Source organism: Ictalurus punctatus, chromosome 11 (genome assembly GCF_001660625.3).
Source record: "Ictalurus punctatus breed USDA103 chromosome 11, Coco_2.0, whole genome shotgun sequence".
In the NCBI taxonomy this organism is placed as follows: domain Eukaryota; kingdom Metazoa; phylum Chordata; class Actinopteri; order Siluriformes; family Ictaluridae; genus Ictalurus; species Ictalurus punctatus.
In genome coordinates, this window is record NC_030426.2 from 8,047,960 (window position 1) to 8,069,163 (window position 21,204).

The 21,204-nt window shown below is 38.7% G+C and overlaps 1 protein-coding gene across 7 annotated transcripts in view; it reads left to right on the plus strand.

Annotated features, from left to right (window-relative positions):
• Window positions 1-21,204, plus strand: part of arhgap9 (Rho GTPase activating protein 9) — a 48,567-nt gene that overhangs the window by 25,068 nt on the left and 2,295 nt on the right. For 5 of the 7 annotated variants that reach the window (XM_017480059.3, XM_017480058.3, XM_017480062.3 and 2 more), the window contains 16 exons: window positions 904-1,122; window positions 1,311-1,400; window positions 4,699-4,755; window positions 5,230-5,376; window positions 5,605-5,667; window positions 11,683-11,744; window positions 12,554-12,641; window positions 12,799-12,894; window positions 13,129-13,227; window positions 13,381-13,498; window positions 14,209-14,328; window positions 14,754-14,852; window positions 17,289-17,366; window positions 17,579-17,632; window positions 19,346-19,480; window positions 20,192-20,297. In XM_017480059.3, coding sequence (XP_017335548.1) covers window positions 904-1,122; window positions 1,311-1,400; window positions 4,699-4,755; window positions 5,230-5,376; window positions 5,605-5,667; window positions 11,683-11,744; window positions 12,554-12,641; window positions 12,799-12,894; window positions 13,129-13,227; window positions 13,381-13,498; window positions 14,209-14,328; window positions 14,754-14,852; window positions 17,289-17,366; window positions 17,579-17,632; window positions 19,346-19,480; window positions 20,192-20,297 — 1,631 coding nt within the window. The remainder of the gene's footprint in view (window positions 1-903; window positions 1,123-1,310; window positions 1,401-4,698; window positions 4,756-5,229; window positions 5,377-5,604; window positions 5,668-11,682; window positions 11,745-12,553; window positions 12,642-12,798; window positions 12,895-13,128; window positions 13,228-13,380; window positions 13,499-14,208; window positions 14,329-14,753; window positions 14,853-17,288; window positions 17,367-17,578; window positions 17,633-19,345; window positions 19,481-20,191; window positions 20,298-21,204) is intronic. The other 2 variants (XM_017480060.3, XM_017480061.3) reach the window with 2 other exon arrangements.

Here is a 21,204-nt window from a genome sequence, read left to right on the forward strand (position 1 = left end):
CAGTTATAGAAACATAATCACATTCTGACTAGTCACAATTGCACATTCAATAGCTTTGTGGTATGAGTAAGGTATAACACACGAAAGACCATGCTGTTATATGAAAATAATACATGCTGGGGCAATGAAACTACCCTGAAGAGGTCTTATAACAGCATGGTCCAAGGTGTTATTCCTCTAATACCACAGCAATTTTGCAACGATTATCATATGTAATTGATTAACGAATGACATAATACGCTTCTTTTAACGGTTTATAGTTACATTTAATGCTATGAAACGTTTGAAAACCAAGTCCATCCTTGTTATCACTTATGTTATACAGTTTTTTTTTTTTTTTCGATCACCAGCCTGTCTTTTTTCTGAAAAAGAAATTCAGCTTGTCATGTGACTGTGAAACCTGAAAGTGCAGACTGTTTTATGTTGAAGACTCTCCTATATCGGGAAACTAGAAAAGTGTGGACATCCGAGAGTCCTTCCATAAATGCTACATAAACATCTACTAACAGGAAATCTTAGCACATTTTAATCCATTTATTAATAGATTATGTGCAGCGTTCACCCTATCAGTGCATGTGAACTAATATTATAGGATTTATAATGTATTTGTACAGGCTCGTTCATATAAACCTGTCATTTATGTGACAGCCGGAAACTACTGTGAGAGCCGTGGTGTTCTAGAAAGTTAATCCTCACCTTCTGAATTGATAATTCATCACCGCTGTGGTGGAAATGTTTATACTTTGGTACTGTAAAAAAAGAATTCTTCAGAAAATGCTTAGAAGTTGTGTACTCTATGTACATACAATGTATTATGATTGCAAACAATTTACATGGCTGCTATGCTTTTTTTTTTTATTTATTTTTTTTTTAAATCCAATCTTCATCCGTCTTTCTTTTCAGACCTACAGCTCTCAAAATTCATTGACAGACACGCAGAGGAAGCAATCGGCAGAGGTCCCTAGCCCAGTCCCAGGCCAGAAGCCTTTGCAGATGCTGCAGCTGTGGGAGCAGTATCAAGACCCTGAATCTGGTCGCTTTTACTACGTCAACAGTGTTACCAAGGAGCGTTCATGGAAACCACCACGTAGAGCTCGCCGGAGTGATCATATCCAAAACACGGTAACCATTTTGTATTCATTATGTATTTGGTATCCACCTGCACAAACACATTAAAAATCAACTCTGTGCTTTTAGGTTCAATTAGTTGATTTTATTAAACACAATGACTACTAAACATGTCATGGCATTCTGATATTTCCAGTTTTCTTTCTGTTTCATATCACGTGTTATTGTCACCTCATTTTCAGGCCAGTGTTACACAGCCTGGGACTTCCCCATGTGACTCCAGCCACCTGTCACTTCCCCTTTACAACTCAGGAAGCACATTTTTGAGCAGGGTAAAAAAAAAAAACAACTATATGTGTATATGTGTGTGGTCCCCCAACGTGTTCAGCCTTGACATTAAAACGTTTACCGGTATCTGCTAGACGACATCAATATGTCTATATCTATTCCAGTTTCTGTATAAACAAGCAGATCATATGCAGGTGACTTCTGTAACATGTCAGAAAGGATCTACAGCAGCAGGTCAAACTAATTTTAGGTAACAGGTCACATTACTCGTATGTCAAGTGGTCTGAGCCAAAAACATTAGTTGACCAATAACATATCAACATCTGTTTATTTATTAAGATTTACATGTAGTACCTTGCATAAATGTTCATTCCTTTGAACCTCTCCATATGCAGTGTTGCAGTCTATAATATGGCCTGAATTTCAATTTTAAAAAAAAAGGATCAATATACACTCACCATCCATTTTATTAGGAACACTTGTACACCTTCAGTAATCTAATGCAGTTGTCTAATCAGCTAATCATGTGGCAGCAGCGCAATGCATCAAATCATGCAGATACAGGTCAAGAGCTTCAGTTAAACTGGACAAGACTGGCAACTCATTTTCAACTGTCCATTTAGGGTGAGTCTGTGCCTATGATAGACTCAGGTTCTTGATCTTGGCTGATTGGAGTGGAACCTGATGTGGACTTTTGCTGTTGTAGCCCATCCACCTCAAGGTTTGATGTGCTGTGTGTTCGAGATGCTTTTCTGCTCAACACGGTTGTAAAGAGTGAATATTTTGAGTTACTTTCTGTTATAGACTTCCTGTCAGCTCAGCCCAGTCTGGACATTCTGCTCTCCTCTCCTCCATCTCTCTCATCAGCAAGGTGTTTCAGCCTGCAGACCCTCCGCTCACACGAGGAAAATCCCAGGAGATCAGCAGTTTCTGAAATACTCAAACCAGCCAACAACCATGCCACGGTTAAAGTCACAAAGATCACATTTTTCCCCAATTCTGATGTTTGATGTGAACATTAACTGATGCTCTTGACCTGTATCTGCATGATTTTATGCATTGTGCTGCTGCTGCCTCGTTATTGGCTGATTAGATAACTGCATGAAAGTAAAGGTGGGCGGTGACTGTAGTTTTCAGAATAATTGACAGTTTATTGCTGTAGTTTGCTCCTGGTGGAATAACAAAGACTAGCTCTCGAAAGCTAGTAGGAAAGACTAGCTCTTGAAACTCCTGTTAGGCAGAAGTCACAATGATTTACCCTAATGCACAAACAAGGGGCCATGTGCTTTTTTCAGCCTTAAATATAAACTGAGTTTCAGCCGTGTTTTAAATAAATAAATAAATAAATCGACATCATCCCTCAAGAACAGGGGTTTCCAATCTTATCCGGAAAAGGGCCGGTGTGTGTGCAGGTTTTCATTCCAGCCAAGCAGGACACACCTGATTACACCCGCTTAATCAGTTGGTCTTGTCTTTCAATAGACTCTGGTGTGGCTTCTGCTTGGTTGGAATGAAAACCTGAACCCACCACAGCTCTTTCCGGATAAGATTGGACACCCCTGCTCAAGAGATCACCAACTGAGATAGTAGATGAACCAGTGTATGTGTGGTCTGATACGGTTAAACAGGAAAAACACAGAAAACAAAACGAGAGTGGTAAACACTGATGTATGTCCGTTCTGAAATAAAACCAGTAGAGCGACGGTGTTTATTCATGTACAATTGGACACAAATGAACACCCAAAGAGTTCATTCAACACGTCTAGGTTCTGGGGATTTTGCTGTGCACCGGAGGGGTCATCCGTGTCCGACAGAAGCAGAGGTTTCGTCTATATGTTCAGAATTGAATGAGAAAAAGAGTGTGACCGTACCGTCGAAGCCCGATTTGAGGATCCGGTGGAATTCTGTCTGAGTCTGATGATGACGGGTAGAGTCGGCTTGGCTGTGCTCTGGCCGTGTGAGGTGTTCTGTGTACAGACTGAACATATAAAATGTCCTGATCACCTGCAGAGTTTAGATGAAAAGTCGGACTGAAATGATCATATAAACAGGAAGCAGAAATTCTGCGTTTTCTGAAGATCTCTGCACAGTCCCTTACTTCTATCTAGACAATAAGGGCAGACAATCAAACACACGCCCACACACACACACACACACACACACACAAAAATGATGGCAGATTGCCTGAGGATGAGTGTGCAGATTAGAGCAGAAGGCAGAGTTAAATTAAAAAGGGGATTATGCTTTCCATCCTCAGTTATTTATTTATGTGCCTCAAATAGCTTTTTGTTTAGCTAATGCTTCTAGTGTAAAGGGAGTAATGCCTGTAGATCTGATGCTGAGGGCCAGACCAGGTTTCTGCACTGGCAGCCGGACACACACACACACACACACACACACACCATGCCACATGCAGATTGCTGCAAAATGCCACGTAATGCTTATGTGGTAAGAGTTGTTTTGTTAGCGAGAGAGAGAGAGAGTGCGTTTAAATAACGGAAAATCACTTAAACCATGCTGCAGTTCCTTGTTCCTCTGTGTGTGCATGTGCGCGTGAGCGTGTGCATGTGTGTGTGAGTGAGTGAGTGAGACAGAAACAGAGAGAGACATAGAGAGGGAGATATTTAACATGCTGATTATGCCACCTTCCTTTAATTGAGGAAGTTCTAAATGGAGACTGATGTGGGTTGGAGCTGTGCCTCAGATACGTTGAGTGTGGCATGAGGGATAGTTTTCATGAAGCTGTACAAAGTAACAGACTGTTCCCTGGATTAAGCAGAGCTGGAATTTGCTGGATTATAATTTGAAAGCAGATTGATGAACTCTGCTGCTGTAAGTTGGGTGTGATTTTCGTTTTTTTTTTACTGAACAGGAAGAACCTTAACTCTGACAGTTATTTCAGCTGACATACAGGAACTAACACATAGCAGCCTCTCTAGAGAACTGTCATGCTTAGTAGAACAGATGGTTGATATAAAATAGGACACGCTTATGTTTTTAGCACACATTTAGATACAACTGGCATACTGAAACCTTACACAGAGATCATACAGGTTTGTGAATTTAGTGTTGTTGTTGTTGTTGTTTTTTTGTTGTGTTTTAAAACTTGTGTGTTGTGTTTAGACCATCAGATTCGATCATGTACAATGATCCTTATCACTTCTTTTTTGTCACTGTTCAAAAATCATGGCATTTTTCAGCTTGCCTGTGTCTCTGTAGTTAGTGACTGTGCTTGAGAGTGTGTGTATGTCATGTATATGCAAGTTAGCCATAATGTTTAGGGGATTTCCATACTCAAACGTGCTCTTTGTCTCTCTCCCTCCCATCTCTGTACTCACTCAGCTCTCCTCTGACCTGACCCACAATACCCAGCATGCAAATGCGCGACAGCTGAGTCAGGTGAGGCAACCGACTTTAACACTATTTTGTCCTAGATTTTTTTTTTCTTCCAGAAACTGCTTATTCAGAACCGGTGGGTGCAGTAGAGACCCGGCAGCAGATGTAGCAGCCATTCTGAAGGGATTTCAAATGTGTCATTCTGAAAGTCTTTACCGAAAGCTCTCTTCTTCTGAAATGCTCTGATGCTGTTTACAGGGTTTACACTCTGGTGTGTGAATGTCTGAAGCTAAATAACGGCTTCCTGCCTGAGCTGAGGGTGGGTTATAATCCAGAGCATATGGGCAGATCTCTAGCTTGAGTGACATGTTAATACTGTACCTTTCCGATAAGCTGAGTTTGGCCCGAGTAAAACGAGTTTGCTAATTGAATTGAAATGAATTCGGGAAAAGCAAGAAATGATTGACCGTTTGGAATGGAATATACATGCATGAGTGTGGCTCGTGTAACTAAGTAGAACTGAATTGCATTTTGCAGACCATGCTACGTGCAGAATCGTCAGATACGCTCAGTTCCTCCTCATTTACTACTGATGCCCAGAGCACAGAGGGCAGGGATGTCATCACCCAATCATACTCCATGATGCTGCCTTCTCAAACAGCCAGGATCTCTTCAAATGGCAAGGTACCTCTCAGATAGTGGTGTGAACCTCTAGGCACCTCACAATTTTCATTTCCTTTACAGTGTAAAGGTGCAACTAAAAAAAAAAAACTATTCTGTATGCATCTTTATGAATCTTGATTTTTTTTTTTTTAAACAAAAAAAAAAGAAGAAGACATACTCATCCTGTATACTACTGTAGGAATGCCTTTCTCACTGCTCACACTAATGTCTTTTAATGTCCTTCAAAAGTCAGGGTACCCAATGGTGGAGGAGTTGCCTGACAGCTCTCTGGACACTGATGGAATGACACCGGTGAGACACACATACACACACACACTCTTACACACTCAAAATCTGTATACAAGTAACTCGGAGCATTACAAATAAGTATGTTAAAAGAAATTGACGGAATTGTCCATAGAAAGCAGATTCATGAACAAAACTGCAATGTTTATGTTATATATATATATATATATATATATATATATATATATATATATATATATATATATATATATATATATATATATAATATATATGTGTGTGTGTGTGTGTATAAACATTATTCAGAATATTACATTTAAAAAACATGACCAATACAAACGTAGAACCATTTATAATGATTATGTAATGAACTACTGAATTTATTATGTGCAGGGTATCATTTGTGTGCAAAATACTGCCCGTTTTCTTGCAAATCTTTATGCACAATACTGAGTGTATTTTATTTAAGTGTTAAAGTGTTTACAGTTAACATTTCTTATGTAGGTTACATCTCATTTTTTCAGCTGATATTCAGTGGTATACATCTGGACCTTAATAACAAAGAAAGCCTTAAGTTGTGCTCAAGTGGTTAAAGGCATTATGTTTTCGGGTTGTCCGTCCATCCGGCTGTCGGTCAAGGTTACAGGCTGGTCAAATGCCTGAAATACTTTTTCTTCAATAGCTTCTTTTCTGTTTGAAGGATATTTCTAGTATGCAAATTAGTAATACAGAAGGACTAGAAAAAGAAAAATGGAAAAAGAAAACAGTGTGTAAACAGTGAGCTGCTCCGGCTCACCAGGACAAACTACTAAAAACTAATATGAGGGGAGCTGAGCTCTCGACTGCATCATAAGTGTTATTTCTGCTTTGACAGCTGTGGTTGTGACATGCAGGATGTCAAAAAGTCAGTCTTGAGCTCAAGCAGTCACTCTCCATCTCAGGTGATTCTTGATTAAGTTCATAACAAAGAAGGTCTGTCTGTTCACAGAATTTTGTGGACCCAGGTAAACCTAGCATTCTCTTGGCCTGTGTTCACAACCAAGGGAATCTCTCTGTATCCAGGTGTTAAAAGACTGCGACCATCTGTTGCACACAAGTGATCCAAATCCTCTCTGCTCACACATCATCAGTAGCCACTCCACACAGTTTTTCCCAGGATGGTTTCTTGTCTACAACTCCCAAATGAAAGACTGAAATACAGTCTCCTTTGAAAGTACTGGAACAGCAAGACCGATTCTAATGTTTTCGCTATTCACTGAAGACATTTGGGTTTGAGATCGAAAGATGGATATGAGATGATGGATCAGAATTTCAGCTTTCTTTCATGATATTTACATCTGGATGTGTTCAACAACTTAGAACTTGACACGGTTGTTGGTTGTTGTTTTAGGTGAGAAAATAATATTAGAACAGTTAGTCTTAATGTAAATGAAAGTTATTGCACGCAATAACTGCATCAAGTCTGCGACTTGTCTGCCTTACAGAATCTGCATATTCAGTCATTCCTCAGTCGTATTCATGTTATCATCCACACACCTAACAAAGATTACCGGCTGGGCTGTGTGTCACGTGTACTTTTAGCACAAGCTAACAGAAAAACAGTCAGGATCATGCTCCCTCTCATGCAGTTGTACTTGTCTTGTTGTCTAACTATACTTCCACAGTTCTCTGGGCTATAGTGTTACGGGCAAGATTGATATTCATAAGTTGTGTTTCTTATCAGCAGAAAATTACATTGACCTTATTAAGCACGCTTTGACAAATTCACTCTCAGAGAAAGGTTTTCCCTGCTTAGCGATTAGCATCACCACTTCATAACTAGCACAGGTGATTTCCTCTTGTACCCCCTTGCGCTGATAAAAAGCTGCTGTTGTGAGACAAGCATAGCTTCCAGTTTCTTTGGCCCGTGGGCCGGACTTTGGACACCCCTGTTATAAAACCTCATATTCAGAGTCTAGATCAAGGGGTGTAAAGTGTTGTTATGGTCAGTGGAGGACACAGAACACCTCAGTGATATATGAAACCAGAGTTCCATAGGACTGGTGCACCGTAATTAGCTCACCTTGCATGTTTCATGCCAGTGTGCATGAATAAAAATCTCCTTATATAAGAATGACTCCTTTTTTTTCCATGCTATTTCTGCATAATGGCATGCTGTGCACGTAAGAAGTGCTGTTCTTTGCCAAATGTGTGTTGGTACCAAAGTAAAATGATAAAAACAGCATAAACGTAACGCTTACCGTTTTGCAAAACCGTGTGCATGAAATTGATAAACGGAATTGCGCAATCGATCCATAGGAATTCATCTATGTGAAGTAAACGTATGATTATGAGCCCAGAATCTGTCCTGAGTGCGGGCCAAGTGTGAAAACGATCATATTCAAGGAACTTCCTATTAATAGTTTCACAGTAGATCAAGACAATATAAAGGCAGCGAAATGGCAAAAACTAGTCCAAAATGTTTGTACTCAGAGTTGGCAACTTCTCAAAGTCAGCCAATTAAATTTAAAAGTGCAGCAGGTAACATTGTTGCCTCACAGCTGCAGGGTCCCTGTTCGGATCCTGAGATTGGGGTACTGTCTGTGTGGAGTTTCACACGTTTTCCCTGAGTCTGTGTGGATTTCTGCATTGTCTGGTTTCCTCCCACCTCTGAATCCCACAAATCCTCAGTGATCAGGATAAAGAGATTACTGAAGATGAATGAGTTATCCAAACTTCTAAATGGTTTATCCCATCTGATTACTTTTTTTTTTTTTTTTTTAACAAAGCTAGAGGTCTTCTCCATTTCCAGGAATATGACGTAGCATAAAAACAATGTGTAATAAATATGTTTACACTAATGTTATAATATACAAATGAGAAGTAGGCCTAGTTAGGATTAGACCTAGATCTGATAAAGTCTTAAAGTAACCCACATGATGTCCAGCAAATACATTTTAAGATGTAATAATGTTTGCTGACATTGACAAAGATATTTGCAATGTTTACAATGTTTATTTACTCAGTAGTGTCTTCTCCCTGCTTATCAAAAGCTGTAACATCTTGAACTCGACGTATTTTTCACTTATTCGTCTTGATAAATACTATGAGTTAATATGTAATTAATGGTGAAACTAACATGGAAAGTTTGTAGTTACAAGAAAGTAGAATATAAGCTTGTGATACAAGTTTGATTCCTGGTAGTTTAAAGCCATCATGACACCCCGGTTAATTTCTATCTCTATGTACAATAAGCTAGTGTCACGTATTAAATGTTATGAAGGTGAGGACGGATGCAAGTACAGATAAGATCTTTTAATAAAGAGCGGCAGGCAGACAAATCCAAATCATGAGACAGTAGCGTAGTGAAGGAACAGGCAATAGGTCAGGTGATCTGTAAACAGACATGAACTAGACAAGGCAAGAATCTTCAACGAGGAACAAGAAGCAAGATCAGTAAACATAAAACAAAACAAGGAAATGGGTACAAACGCTTGGTACATTGGTAACACGAATACTTCGCAAAACATTGTTAGAAAACAGTCTCTTTATACTGTGGAGTGAGTGTGTGAAATTTGATGCAGCTGCGCGCGATTAGAATGAATGAGTGTTCTGGGAATTGCAGTCCATGGCGGCCATGTTTGTAGGCCGCAGTGCAGGATGGGAAATGTAGTCACTGGTTTGCTGTGATATGACAGCTACAAGTGCTCTCCATTGAAATCTCCAGGAATATGACGTAGTATAAAAACAAGAGACAAAAATAATAATAATGAATGGTGACTTCACATTATTATAATAATATAAACATTAGAAGTAGGCAAGCTTGAAATAAACATCTCATTGAGATGACCTTGAGATGTATAATCATAACTAGGCTTAGTTATCGTCACATTGGTTTGCCATCTCTTCAGATTTGTCTCAAATTAGAGTTAATTGAGTGACAGTCTTTAAAAAGCACTGGAAACCACAGAAACATACACCAGATACTAATAATAGACTAATAATAAAAAACATTTTGTACAATAATCTAGAAGTGTTCATCATTGGCCTCTCCAGTGATGAGCATACATGATGGTTTGGTGCCTACAGCATCAGTATTCGTTTCACAATATTATATTCATATATAGATAATAATGTTCAAAATGTTCCACACTCTCCAGCCTGTTCTGTGTCTTGCTCCGGTTGATGCAAAATCCTGCCTTGCTGTTGGGCGGAATGAAATATCATAATAAATGTTTGTCATCTCTAGCTGAGGAAAAGGGTATCTTTGTTGGAATACCTTTGGTATACGGATTTCTGGTTGTATATTTTCAAAAGAAAAATGAATATTTCTCTAACAGTTTAAATTCTTCTTTAATCATGGACATGAATTACATTAGGAATAAAACATGATGTCGCATGTTGTCATCACCATGAAGTTTATTATTTTCCAATAACAGCATGTCCTGTACTGTTTTAATCTGAAATCTAAATGTGTCAATAGAAATTTGTCCATAACAATTTAATTATTGGATAAACAATGGCACGTTGTATATTTTATCCGTTTATGGTTATGTTTAATCTTGTGGCACATCCAGGAAACAAGTTAGTTTCTTTTACTTTATAGCAGCAATAAACCTTTCCTTCCGTCTGCAACTTCTCCTTTTTTTCTCTATCTTGATGTTAATAAGGCATAAAAATGCAGCTGGTCATGCTTATCACCGGAAGGCCTTTCGTATGTCAGAAAACGCGAGAAGTTACAGCTTTACCACTGACTGTTACAAAGCGCTGACACACAAGAAATCATCCAAAATTGCTAAATAATTGTGTCCTCAAAGAAAACTTCACCATATCAACAATTACACACAACATTTTAGTCCATATATATATATATATATATATATATATATATATATATATATATATATATATATATATATATATATCGATCAGCTGTAACATTATAACCACTGGCAGGTGAAGTGAACAGCATTGATTATCTCGTTACAGTGGCACCTGTTAAGCGGTGGGATATACTAGGCAGCAAGTGAACAGTCAGTTCTCGTAGTTGACGTGTCGGAAGCAGGGAAAATGGGCAAGCGTAAGGATCTGAGCGACTTTGACAAGGGCCAAATTGTGATGGCTAGACGACTGGGTCAGAGCGTCTCCAAAACGGCAGGTCTTGTGGGGTGTTCCTGGTATGTAGTGGATAGAACCTACGAAAAGTGGTCTGTGGAAGGACAACCGGTGAACTGGCGACAGGGTCATGGGCAATCAAAACTCACTGATGTACGTGAGGAGCGAAGTCTAGCTCGTTTGGTCCGATCCCACAGAAGAGCTACAGTAGCACAGTCTGCTGAAAAAGTTAATGCTGACTATGATAGAAAGGTGTCAGAACACAGTGCATCGCAGCTTTCTGTGCATGGGGCAGCGTAGCTGTAGACCGTTCAGCGTCCCCATGTCCACCACCGAAAGTGCCTACAGTGGGCACGTCAGTATGGGGCAATGGAAGAAGGTGGCCTGGTCTGATGAATCACATTTTCTTTTACATCATGTGGACGGCCGGGGCATCAAGTGTGATGCTCTGGGCAATGTTATGCTGGGAAACCTTGGGTCCTACATAGGCATTCATGTGGATGTTACTTTGACACATGTGTGTGTGTGTATGTGTGTATATATATATATATATATATATATATATATATATATATATATATATATATATATATATATATATATATATATATGTGTATGTGTGTGTGTGTGTGTGTGTGTATATATATATATATATATATATATATATATATATATATATATATATATATATATATATATATATATATATATATATATATATGGGGGGGTGGTCTGCCATTCCCTTTGCTGTTATTATAGAAAGTCAAACAATTGATAATGACGAGAATGAAACAGTGGTCTGGTATAATCAAGAATAATAACCACATAGGACATGGGTATCAAAAGAGTCAAATTCAAGCCCGGGGCTCTTCAGGTCCAAATGCAAATTTATGCAGATTATATTGTTGTGTGTGCAAGCACTGCCCATTTTATTGCTGAACTTATGCTGACATCTGTCTTCTAATGCAGGAGCTTGAAAAAGCAGGTCTGCTCAACAAAACCAAGATAGCAGAAGGAGGTCGGAAGCTAAGGTAAGCTTATCTTAAGGAAGATGTAGTCACACACCTGTGGTTTATGCTACCTCTACAGTCCTAATCTAACCCTGCACATGATGTCCAGCCAGTAATGATGGTTCATTTTAAAGATGTAACAATGTTTGCTGACCTTTTTTTTTTTTTTAAACTCAGTATTGTCTTCTCTCTGCTGATCATGAACCTCTATAACCGCTTTTAATTAATCTGTAAATAATACTGAAACTAACAGGGAAGGTTTGAAGTTGCAAAATGAGGAATATAAGCCGGTAATGCAAGTTTGCTTCCTGGTACTTTAAGGCCATCATGTCACGCTGGTGCATTTCTAAATGTAAGCTAACTGTAATTTAACCACGTGTGTAAACTTGGCTTCACACTGTACACTTTTTCTCTTTCTGGCAATCACACATCATATAGTATTCTTTGTGCACGTCTTGAGCTCTGCTGGCTTAGAATGCATTATGTGGCATCTGTCAGAAATGTTTTATTAAGATCTCAGTATAACCGCTGTTATGACATTTGTATTAAAGCCACCAGTTAGAGGATGACATAGGATAAAGCAAAAATCACTCAATCAATCAATCAGTGGGATCGTCTCATACAGTGTGACAAGTAATAATCTTAAAAGAGCACAGTGTAAAACCGGCATAAGCTAGACGACACATACAGACGGTCAAAATGGTTGTTACACTGCAAATATTTGTAACTCAACACATTTAATGATATCACCTGATTTCGATGTAGTATGTGTAACACGTTGTAACAAATTGGACACCTGAACATAATTTGGAGTGTGTGTGGTCTTGCAGGAAAAACTGGAACCCTTCGTGGGTGGTGTTGGTGGGGAACAGTCTTATGTTCTTCAAAGATCCCAAAACCCAAAATTCTGATGGCTGGGTAAGAAAACTTTCAGCCCACACAAAAATTTGAAAACCATCCTGACATCTTGAATTTATTGACTTGCATGTAAGGGCTGATGTTGACATGTTAACACCTTCGGTCGAATACTCAGTGTATATCTTTGTGCACTGTATGCATGTCCATGTGGGTGTAGAAACCAGGGAACAGCTGTCCAGAGAGCAGTGTGGATCTAAGAGGAGCTCAGCTGCAGTGGGCCAATGAGCTTTCCAGCAAGAAGAATGTCTTCAAGGTAAGGCAAAACATTACAAAAGATTGGTTTGAAATGACTAGAAGAGTGTTATTGGAATATTAAAACTTGCCAAACAGCATACGGGATCTGTGCTACATGATGTTAAAATGTTCAAACATTGGGCAATGTTTTATTTTTTTTGGCCAATTCCTCTTTACTGCTCTCTTCCAAAGCTATAAATAGAATAACATATATATTCTGTGTGTGTGTGTGTGTGTGTTTTCCTGTGTTTAGTTGAGGACTGTTACAGGAAATGAATTTTTATTGCAAGCAGACACTGACTCTGTAATTAGAGAGTGGTACTGTACAATACAGAAAGTCATTGACAGACTTGTAAGTCCATTTTTATCGTTAATATATACTATATAATAATATAATAATACCATATACATAATATCTGTAATGTCATAGTGAATTTGTTGTGTGTGTGTGTGTGTGTATGCCTGTGCTTGTGCGTGTGTGTGTGTGTGTGGGTGTGTTTTGTAGGATAAGGAGAATCCTCTGGGTAATCTATTGCAGTATTCTTTGAGGAGAGCAGGCTCCTTGGAGTTGTTGGACCATAGTGGAGATGAAGATGAGAATCGTACAGGACACAAGCCCTCGCGTTAGTCATACAAACACACACTGCCCTGTATATAGATTACAGAGGGCTAGGACTGAGTCATATCATGCTACAGGGTGTCCCAAAAGTCTCCATGCTGGACACAGGGGAAGGTTTTCATACTTGGTTTAAATTATATATTTTTTCAGATCGCCTGTAAGAATGCCTTTGACAAAAAAGAACGTATTGAAATCATTCTCATGGCTGGATCGGGAAGCTGTCATAAGTTTGCGATGGACTTCAACATGAAACATGGCGAGCACATCACACACGACACTGCTGCCAAACTTATCAACAAATTCAAAGAGACTGGAAGTGTTGCAGACCGACCGAGTAGAGGACGTCCACGAACATCCACTGACGCGATGCTGGCATACACAGTCCCCTATATATGGAGACTTTTGGGACACTTTGTATAGATAAATATTGCTAACTAGAGACATAAATACAATCCAGCCTTAACGCTAAGGCTAATGCAATATTATTAGCTGACCTCTCTATTCAAATCCAGAGACACAAAAATGAAAAGCGTGTCCCTTTCAGTTTTAAAATAGTAGTTAGTACTTAAACCAAGTTTTAAAACAATAATAATCGATTATTTTGTAAGATTAGTTATATAAGAATAATTTTGAGGTCATTCACTCAGTCCTAAACACATTTTCTCTTTAAAAACAAAACAAAAAAACGTTCTCTTTTTCTCCTTTTCCATTCAGTCCCTCGCTCCATCTCTAATTTAGAGACTTCGGAGCGGAAACGAGTGAAGAGTCGCTTGAAGAAGTTCATTCTGAGGAGACCACCAATTCAGACTTTACAGGAAAAGGGTCTTATCAAAGGTGAGTTATATTTGAAGTGTGTGACTGTTTAGGAGAGACAATTATTTAACGGATTTTCAAAGCAGGTGTACATGTACAGTGATGTGCCAAAATGGAATATTTATCATTGCATTATTGAATCATTTTAAAACATTTTAGAACTCCAAACATTAAAAAATACAATTCAATGCTACAGGAACAAAAAAGTGTACTGATACTGTTGCTTTGTGTCTAACCACTTTTGTGTAGAAGCATTAAATAAAACAGTAAAAGATGTAATAATTATGAACATGTGAAAAATGCATCTTGTGCATCAAGGGTTAATAGAACTACATCCATCTATAACTCATCTATAAACGTGTCATGTACAGTTCTTCACAGGTTTAACTATCTCTTTTTGTATTTAATGATGGGGTGGGATTGATGTGTGTGGTTGATGCTTTCAGACCAGGTATTTGGCTGTAGTTTGGAGTTGCTGTGTGAGAGGGAGAAGAACACCGTGCCACGGTTTGTCAGAAACTGCACCGAAACGGTGGAGAAGAAAGGTAAGTTTGCGTAACATAAAATATTAGTGACACTCAGTCCCCGCCTCCTATCAGCAGTGTACCACGAATTTCTGGGCCCCGTACAAATGCATGCTCTCAAAAAATTACAAAAGTGGATCTTTCATATATTGTAGATTCATTACACGTAAAGTGAAATATTTCAGGTCTTTTTTTGTTTAAATCTTGATGATTACCGCTTACAGCTCATGGAAATACAAAAAAAAATTCCAGTATCTTAAAATGTTAAAATAAAGAATTAATAATACAGAAATGTCGACCTGAGGAGAGATATAATCAGCTAATTAACTCAAAACACCTGCAAAGGTTTCCTGAGCCTTTAATCTCTCAGTCTGGTTCAGTATACACAACCACAATCATGTGGAAGAAGGAAGTCAATTTTGCATTTCATTTGGAAATCAAGGTCCCAGAGTCTGGAGGAAGAGTGGAGAGGCACAGAATCCAAGTTGCTTGAAGTCCAGTGTGAAGTTTCCACAGTCAGTGATGATTTGGGTTGCCATGTCATCTGCTGGTGTTGGTCCACTGTGTTTTCTCGAGTCGAGAGTCAATGCAGCGTCTACCAGGAGATTTTAGAGAACTTCATGCTTCCATCTGCTGACGAGCTTTATGGAGATGCTGATTTCCTTTTCCAGCAGGACTCGGCACCTGCCCACAGTGCCAAAACTTCTAGTAACTGGTCTGCTGACCATGGTATTACTGTGCTTGATTGGCCAGCCAACTCGCCTGACCTGAACCCCATAGAGAATCTATGAGAGACACCAGACCCAACAATACAGACGAGCTGAAGGCCACTATCAAAGCAACCTGGGCTTCCTGAACACTTCAGCAGTGCCACAGGCTGATTGTCTCCATGCCACGCCATACTGATGCAGTAATTCGTGTAAAAGCCGCTCAGACCAAGTATCGAGTGTATAAATTAACATACTTTTCAGAAGGTCGACATTTCTGTATTATAAATTCTTTATTCTAATATTTTGAGATACTGGATTTTTGATTTCCATGAGCTGTAAGCCATAATCATCAAGATTAAAACCAAAAAAAAAAGGCTGGAAATATCTCACTTTATGTGTAATGAATCTAGAATATATGAAAGTTACACTTTTTGAATTAAATTACGGAAAAAAAAAAAACTTTTCCACGATATTCAAATTTTTTGAGATGCAACTGTATATAAAAATGATATACTTACCCTACCTTACTACACTTGCTAATAATAACTCAATTCAGCAAGACCTAAGAATTGTTCTACTTGCCTACCTTCCGATATATTGCTTCTCCTTTTCCTTTTCCATTTCCGCTTTTGCTCCACATCCTTGTCTTTCAAATTTGCATTAAAACATTACCTGTTACTTTTCTATTGTTTTCTATCTCCAACAGTCACGAATCAGAAACGAAAATTTAGCAGAGGTGCAGACCACATTTTATGATGCATTATGACAATATTCATTTCATTCTAATATTAATTACCTAGAAATATATATCATTTCTATATATAACATATATAAATGTATATTAAAGTCAAGTTTTTACCAGATAGTATATTAGGGTACAGTTGTATTAGTTGTCAAGTGAGTGTGACCCAAGTAGTACCTGTGTCAGATTTGTACTAAATGTACCAAACTAAATATACCAAACCGAGATGTATAGGTATGAGTGAAGTTAGAAATTGTCACAGATTCATCCTGATAATGTCTCTGGCATTAAGTCACTCCTCTACTGGACAGTACATATCAATAATCTTCAGTAGTAGTGTAGCAATTCATCCGATGTTTATTTCTCTTATTCAGTTGACCTTGAAATTCAGTTCTATACTGTATAAGAGTTAATGTTACAGATTCATTGTAACTCATTGTCGCTGCTTTTGTGATCCAGGTAAATCTCAAAGGTAAAGCTTTGAGTTAGGATGAATCCCAAACGCCATTTTGTTCAGTTTGGTCATTCACTACTTAAGGTATAATGTAATGGCTTGTGCTCGGGAGATGCTTTGTAAAATAGAGCAGCAGCAATCTCGTACATATTTACTGTATGTTAAGTAATAATGTATGATTTTATTGTGTCAAAGAAAATCAGTTTAACCGCATTTTGAGCAGTTACTTATCACAAAGGTAATTATGTTACAACTGCACTCGTCACCAGTCACAACTCTGTGATATATAGACAGCATTAAATACTTTAAAGTACCATTATGCAATGGGAAAATCATCATAGGTACTTGATAAGGATTAGTAAATACATTGTGCCAGAGCCTCGGTTTGTCCTTTCCACTATTCCCCTTGATGTGATACCTCTGATATCATTACCACCTATGGGTAAACATGCATACTGCCCAGTAGATAATTAGCTTGTGTGTGTGTGTGTGTGTGTGTGTGTGTGTGTGTGTGTGTGTGTGTGTGTGTGTGTGTGTGTGCATTTTTTCAGGTTTAGAGACAGATGGTATCTACAGAGTCAGTGGAAATCTGGCTGTAATCCAGAAGCTACGCTTTGCTGTCAATCATGGTAAGACCAGCAAAGATAATACAGATCTATAACAGCAATGAGAAAATAATAGGTATATTGTCCTAACTCAAGAGATGTTCTATTATGTTTTATATTCCGATATGTGAAATCCGATATGGAGTCTGATATAATGACTTGAAGGAGAGAGTGTATATGTAACATATGCAGTCAGGTTCTAATAGGTGGTGTGTAATTCCTGTCCATTCTTCCAGAGCGAGCTGTGTCTACAGATGGACGTTATCTCTTTCCAGAGGATTTAGTGCCAGGTAGCACTTCTAATCAGCAGGAATGAAAATCCTTGCTTGCTCCCACTCTAAAGCTGGCTTGCTTTCGCTGTGTTTTCTGGGAAAATGCCTCCATGTTGCACTGCTCTGACAACAGCTGCTCATACACAAAAGGCTTGAGTCAACCGTTTAGACTCTAATATTACTGTTCGTGAATAAATTATAGTAGCGGACCAGATAGCATTAGAACACGCTAACAAGATCACATTAAGTAGTCCCGGGTGTATCCATTCGTTTTTTTTTTTTTGTTACTAAGCGTAAGGGCGTAGTTTTGGTTCCAGGACCGGTCTGATAAAGGTTCTAATCTGACTTGCCTGATAAATGTTATAAACCATGTTGTAAATTAAGATTGTCTTGTGGACCTTAGTTGAATTGAAATATATGTATCGGGAATCAGTATGATCTAGAGCAGTGGTCACAGACCCTTTTCCTTGAGATCAAGGAATATAACATGCCTGTTTTAGCTGATCAAGGACTTCTCAAGGCAATGATTAGATGGTCAGGTGGGCGCGATTATGGTTGGAGCTGAAAGTCTTTAAAGCATTGTCATTCTTAAAAGTGGAGAACACCCACAGAAAGGTTAAGAACCGCTGCTCTAGAACATAGCTGTCAAACATACCGGTCCGATAAAGGGTCTAATCTGGCCCACCTACTGAATTTCTAATCCATGTTCTAAACAAAAATTGGCTTGTGGACTGTAATTGACTTGAAAGATTCGAGAAAAGAGCTAGTCGCTGTTATTCCACTAGGAGACAAATTAGAGTAATAAACTCAGGGTCATCAACTTGGCTACTGACAAAATGTGCTAATAGTATGTACTTCTTCATTATAGCAATCTAAAAATTTTATATATATATATATATATATATATATATATATATATATATATATATATGTGTGTGTGTGTGTGTGTGTGCATTCAGAATGTTACCTTCAGATAATGATAAATGAACATTTAAGAGGAGTTGGTGACGTGTTATTGTTGATGTTGATGTTATTGGTCACTAAGCTGATTACTTCTAGTCTGGCTCACCTGACCTTGGACTGTGGCCTGTTACCTAATATGTGTTTGTGTTTGACACTCCTGAAGGTGAGGAAGTTTGTGACTGACACCTTGTGGCCAGTGCCACTGCACGCTGCTTATTAAGACATGCATGGCGCTCTGTATTGCTCTGATGATTTTTCATTAGTTCATTTTTTATTTTATTTGCTTGCGCTTTATTGATTGAGAGAAATTTGAAATGGTGTATTTATATAGTTTTAGTGCTCTGGATATAGAGTTATTTGCCATTTTGTTACGCTATGGAACCACACCCACATCTCTGAGAATCTATGAATGTTCACTGAGATGTTTGCGTGAACTAGGCAATAAAGCTGTTTTTGCATGTGCAAAATTGGTCCCTTGTCTCACTGCCCTTGTTGTCCTCTACGTTTCGCTGCACTTACAGCGGAGAGCTTTTTGGCATGACACGACGAGTGCAGTGAAACACTTAGAGGACAACGACTCACTGCACTTGTCGTCTCATGCCAAAAAGCTCTCCGCTGTAATAAATATGAGCGTATGTATTTGAGTATGCCTGCTTTCTGTGTCCATGCAACACCACTAAACCAACTTCTTCTTTTTTTATCTGTCTATCATTTGCTTTTCTCCTTTTTATCCACACCCAAACACATCCCGTCTTCCTTGTGGGTCAGTGGAGCATGTGGACCTGGAAGATCCGCAGTGGGAGGACATCCATGTGATAACAGGAGCCCTGAAACTCTTCTTTAGAGAGCTTCCTGAGCCGCTTGTACCTTATGAACTCTTTCATGACATTGTCAAGGCTGTCAGTAAGTTGGAGAAAGAGAGAGGGATGGATGGATGGATGGACGGATGAATAGATGGATGCTGTCCAATAATATGTTGGATAGCCTTCTTGGACAAAATGAAAAAGCATATATAAGAAAGCGAGAATATTTTTGTTATAATGTTGTGGTATTTGTTATGGCAGCATTTTCCGGATTTTAATAAAATTCAAGTGCTAATCCCTGTGCTACAACTCGGCCCAAAAAAAGAAAAAAAATCTTCCAAAATCCTACCCACAGTGTTTGATTGACAGGGCTACCTTGTTGACTGTGAAAATGCAAATGCGAACAGGATTGCAGAGGTGTTTTATTTTTGGCTGGGTTGTAGTGTGAGGATGAGAAAGTGCAATCGGGTACGGATGGCATTCTATTCATTTTTCACGATAGTAGAATCGTAACAGTGAAACTGAACCGTCAAAGACACTTTTTTTGCCAGTTAGTTTTCATTGCTGTGTACAAACATGTGTTGCAGTTGATTTTGAAATATGCCCAAAATGATGCCCCCTCACAGAGGAAATGCACTTGCAAATGCATGTTTGAATGCGCATTTCTGGATCAGTAAAGTATAATACCTAATAACTATATCAAGTCGCCAACGTACTGATATTTACTATGAACCCTAGATACCTTATTGACCAAAAATAGGTATGTCGTAGTGCGTTTGTTATTGTCGCTTAATATGTGTTTATGTTTTAGAGCTGTCTGATTACTTGGATAAAGTGGAACGGATGAAATCGCTAGTCGTCAGCATGCCTCCTACGAACCACGATACCATGAGGCACATGTTCCGGCATCTTAAGCGGTATGTACTGTGTTTACAATCCAGGGTTGGGGGTTCGATCCCCGCTTGCACCCTGTGTACATGGAGTTTGCACGTTCTTCCCATGCTTCGTGGGTTTCATCCGGGTACATCGGTTTCCTCCTGTAGTCCAAAGACTTGCATTGTAGGCTGATTGGCATTTCCGAATTGTCTGTAGTGTGTGAGTGGGTTAGCACCACATCCAGGGTGTCCCCTGCCTTGTACCCCGAGTTTCCTGGCATAAGCTCCAGACTCCCTCGCAACCCCTGTGTAGGTACAGATTAGCACACCTAAACCAAAAATATTCACCACTTCTATTTTTAGATATGATTATACCTATATTTAACACAAGTTTATTTAATATATTTACTTTTTTTTTTCTCTTTTTATAGTAATATTATTTGCAGCCACAAGAGGGGGTGGAGTGCTCACGTTGTTTAAAGGTCTATTTTATGCCCCTCACTCTGTTCAGTGGTGATAAAGAATCAGTTTGCCTTTAATTAGAGTAAAAAAAAAAAAATGTAAGTAGACAGATTTATTTGAATAACAGAAGGATTTGAAATAAACACTATTCTGAGAAAGTATACAGAATATAACCTCACCTGAGCTATAATACTTATACTCTTACTAATACTCTTGTTTCTCCTCTTCCCTTCCTTTGCTACTTTACATACTAGTCATTCTTGTGCATCCGTTTCTTTCATCTCTCTACTCTCCATCTTGTGAGACCTCTGCGTGTCATCTGACAGGAAGAACACCAACACCAGTACCGTCACTTCTGGAGCCTCTCCTCCTTTTTTTCCCCTTTAGCCCTTTTTCTTTTTAATGTGGAAGTTTTGAGCAATTGCTGGCTGGATCTGTGGTTAAGTGGGAATGGCATTTTTAAAGAACAAAAAAAAAAAGAAGCCTT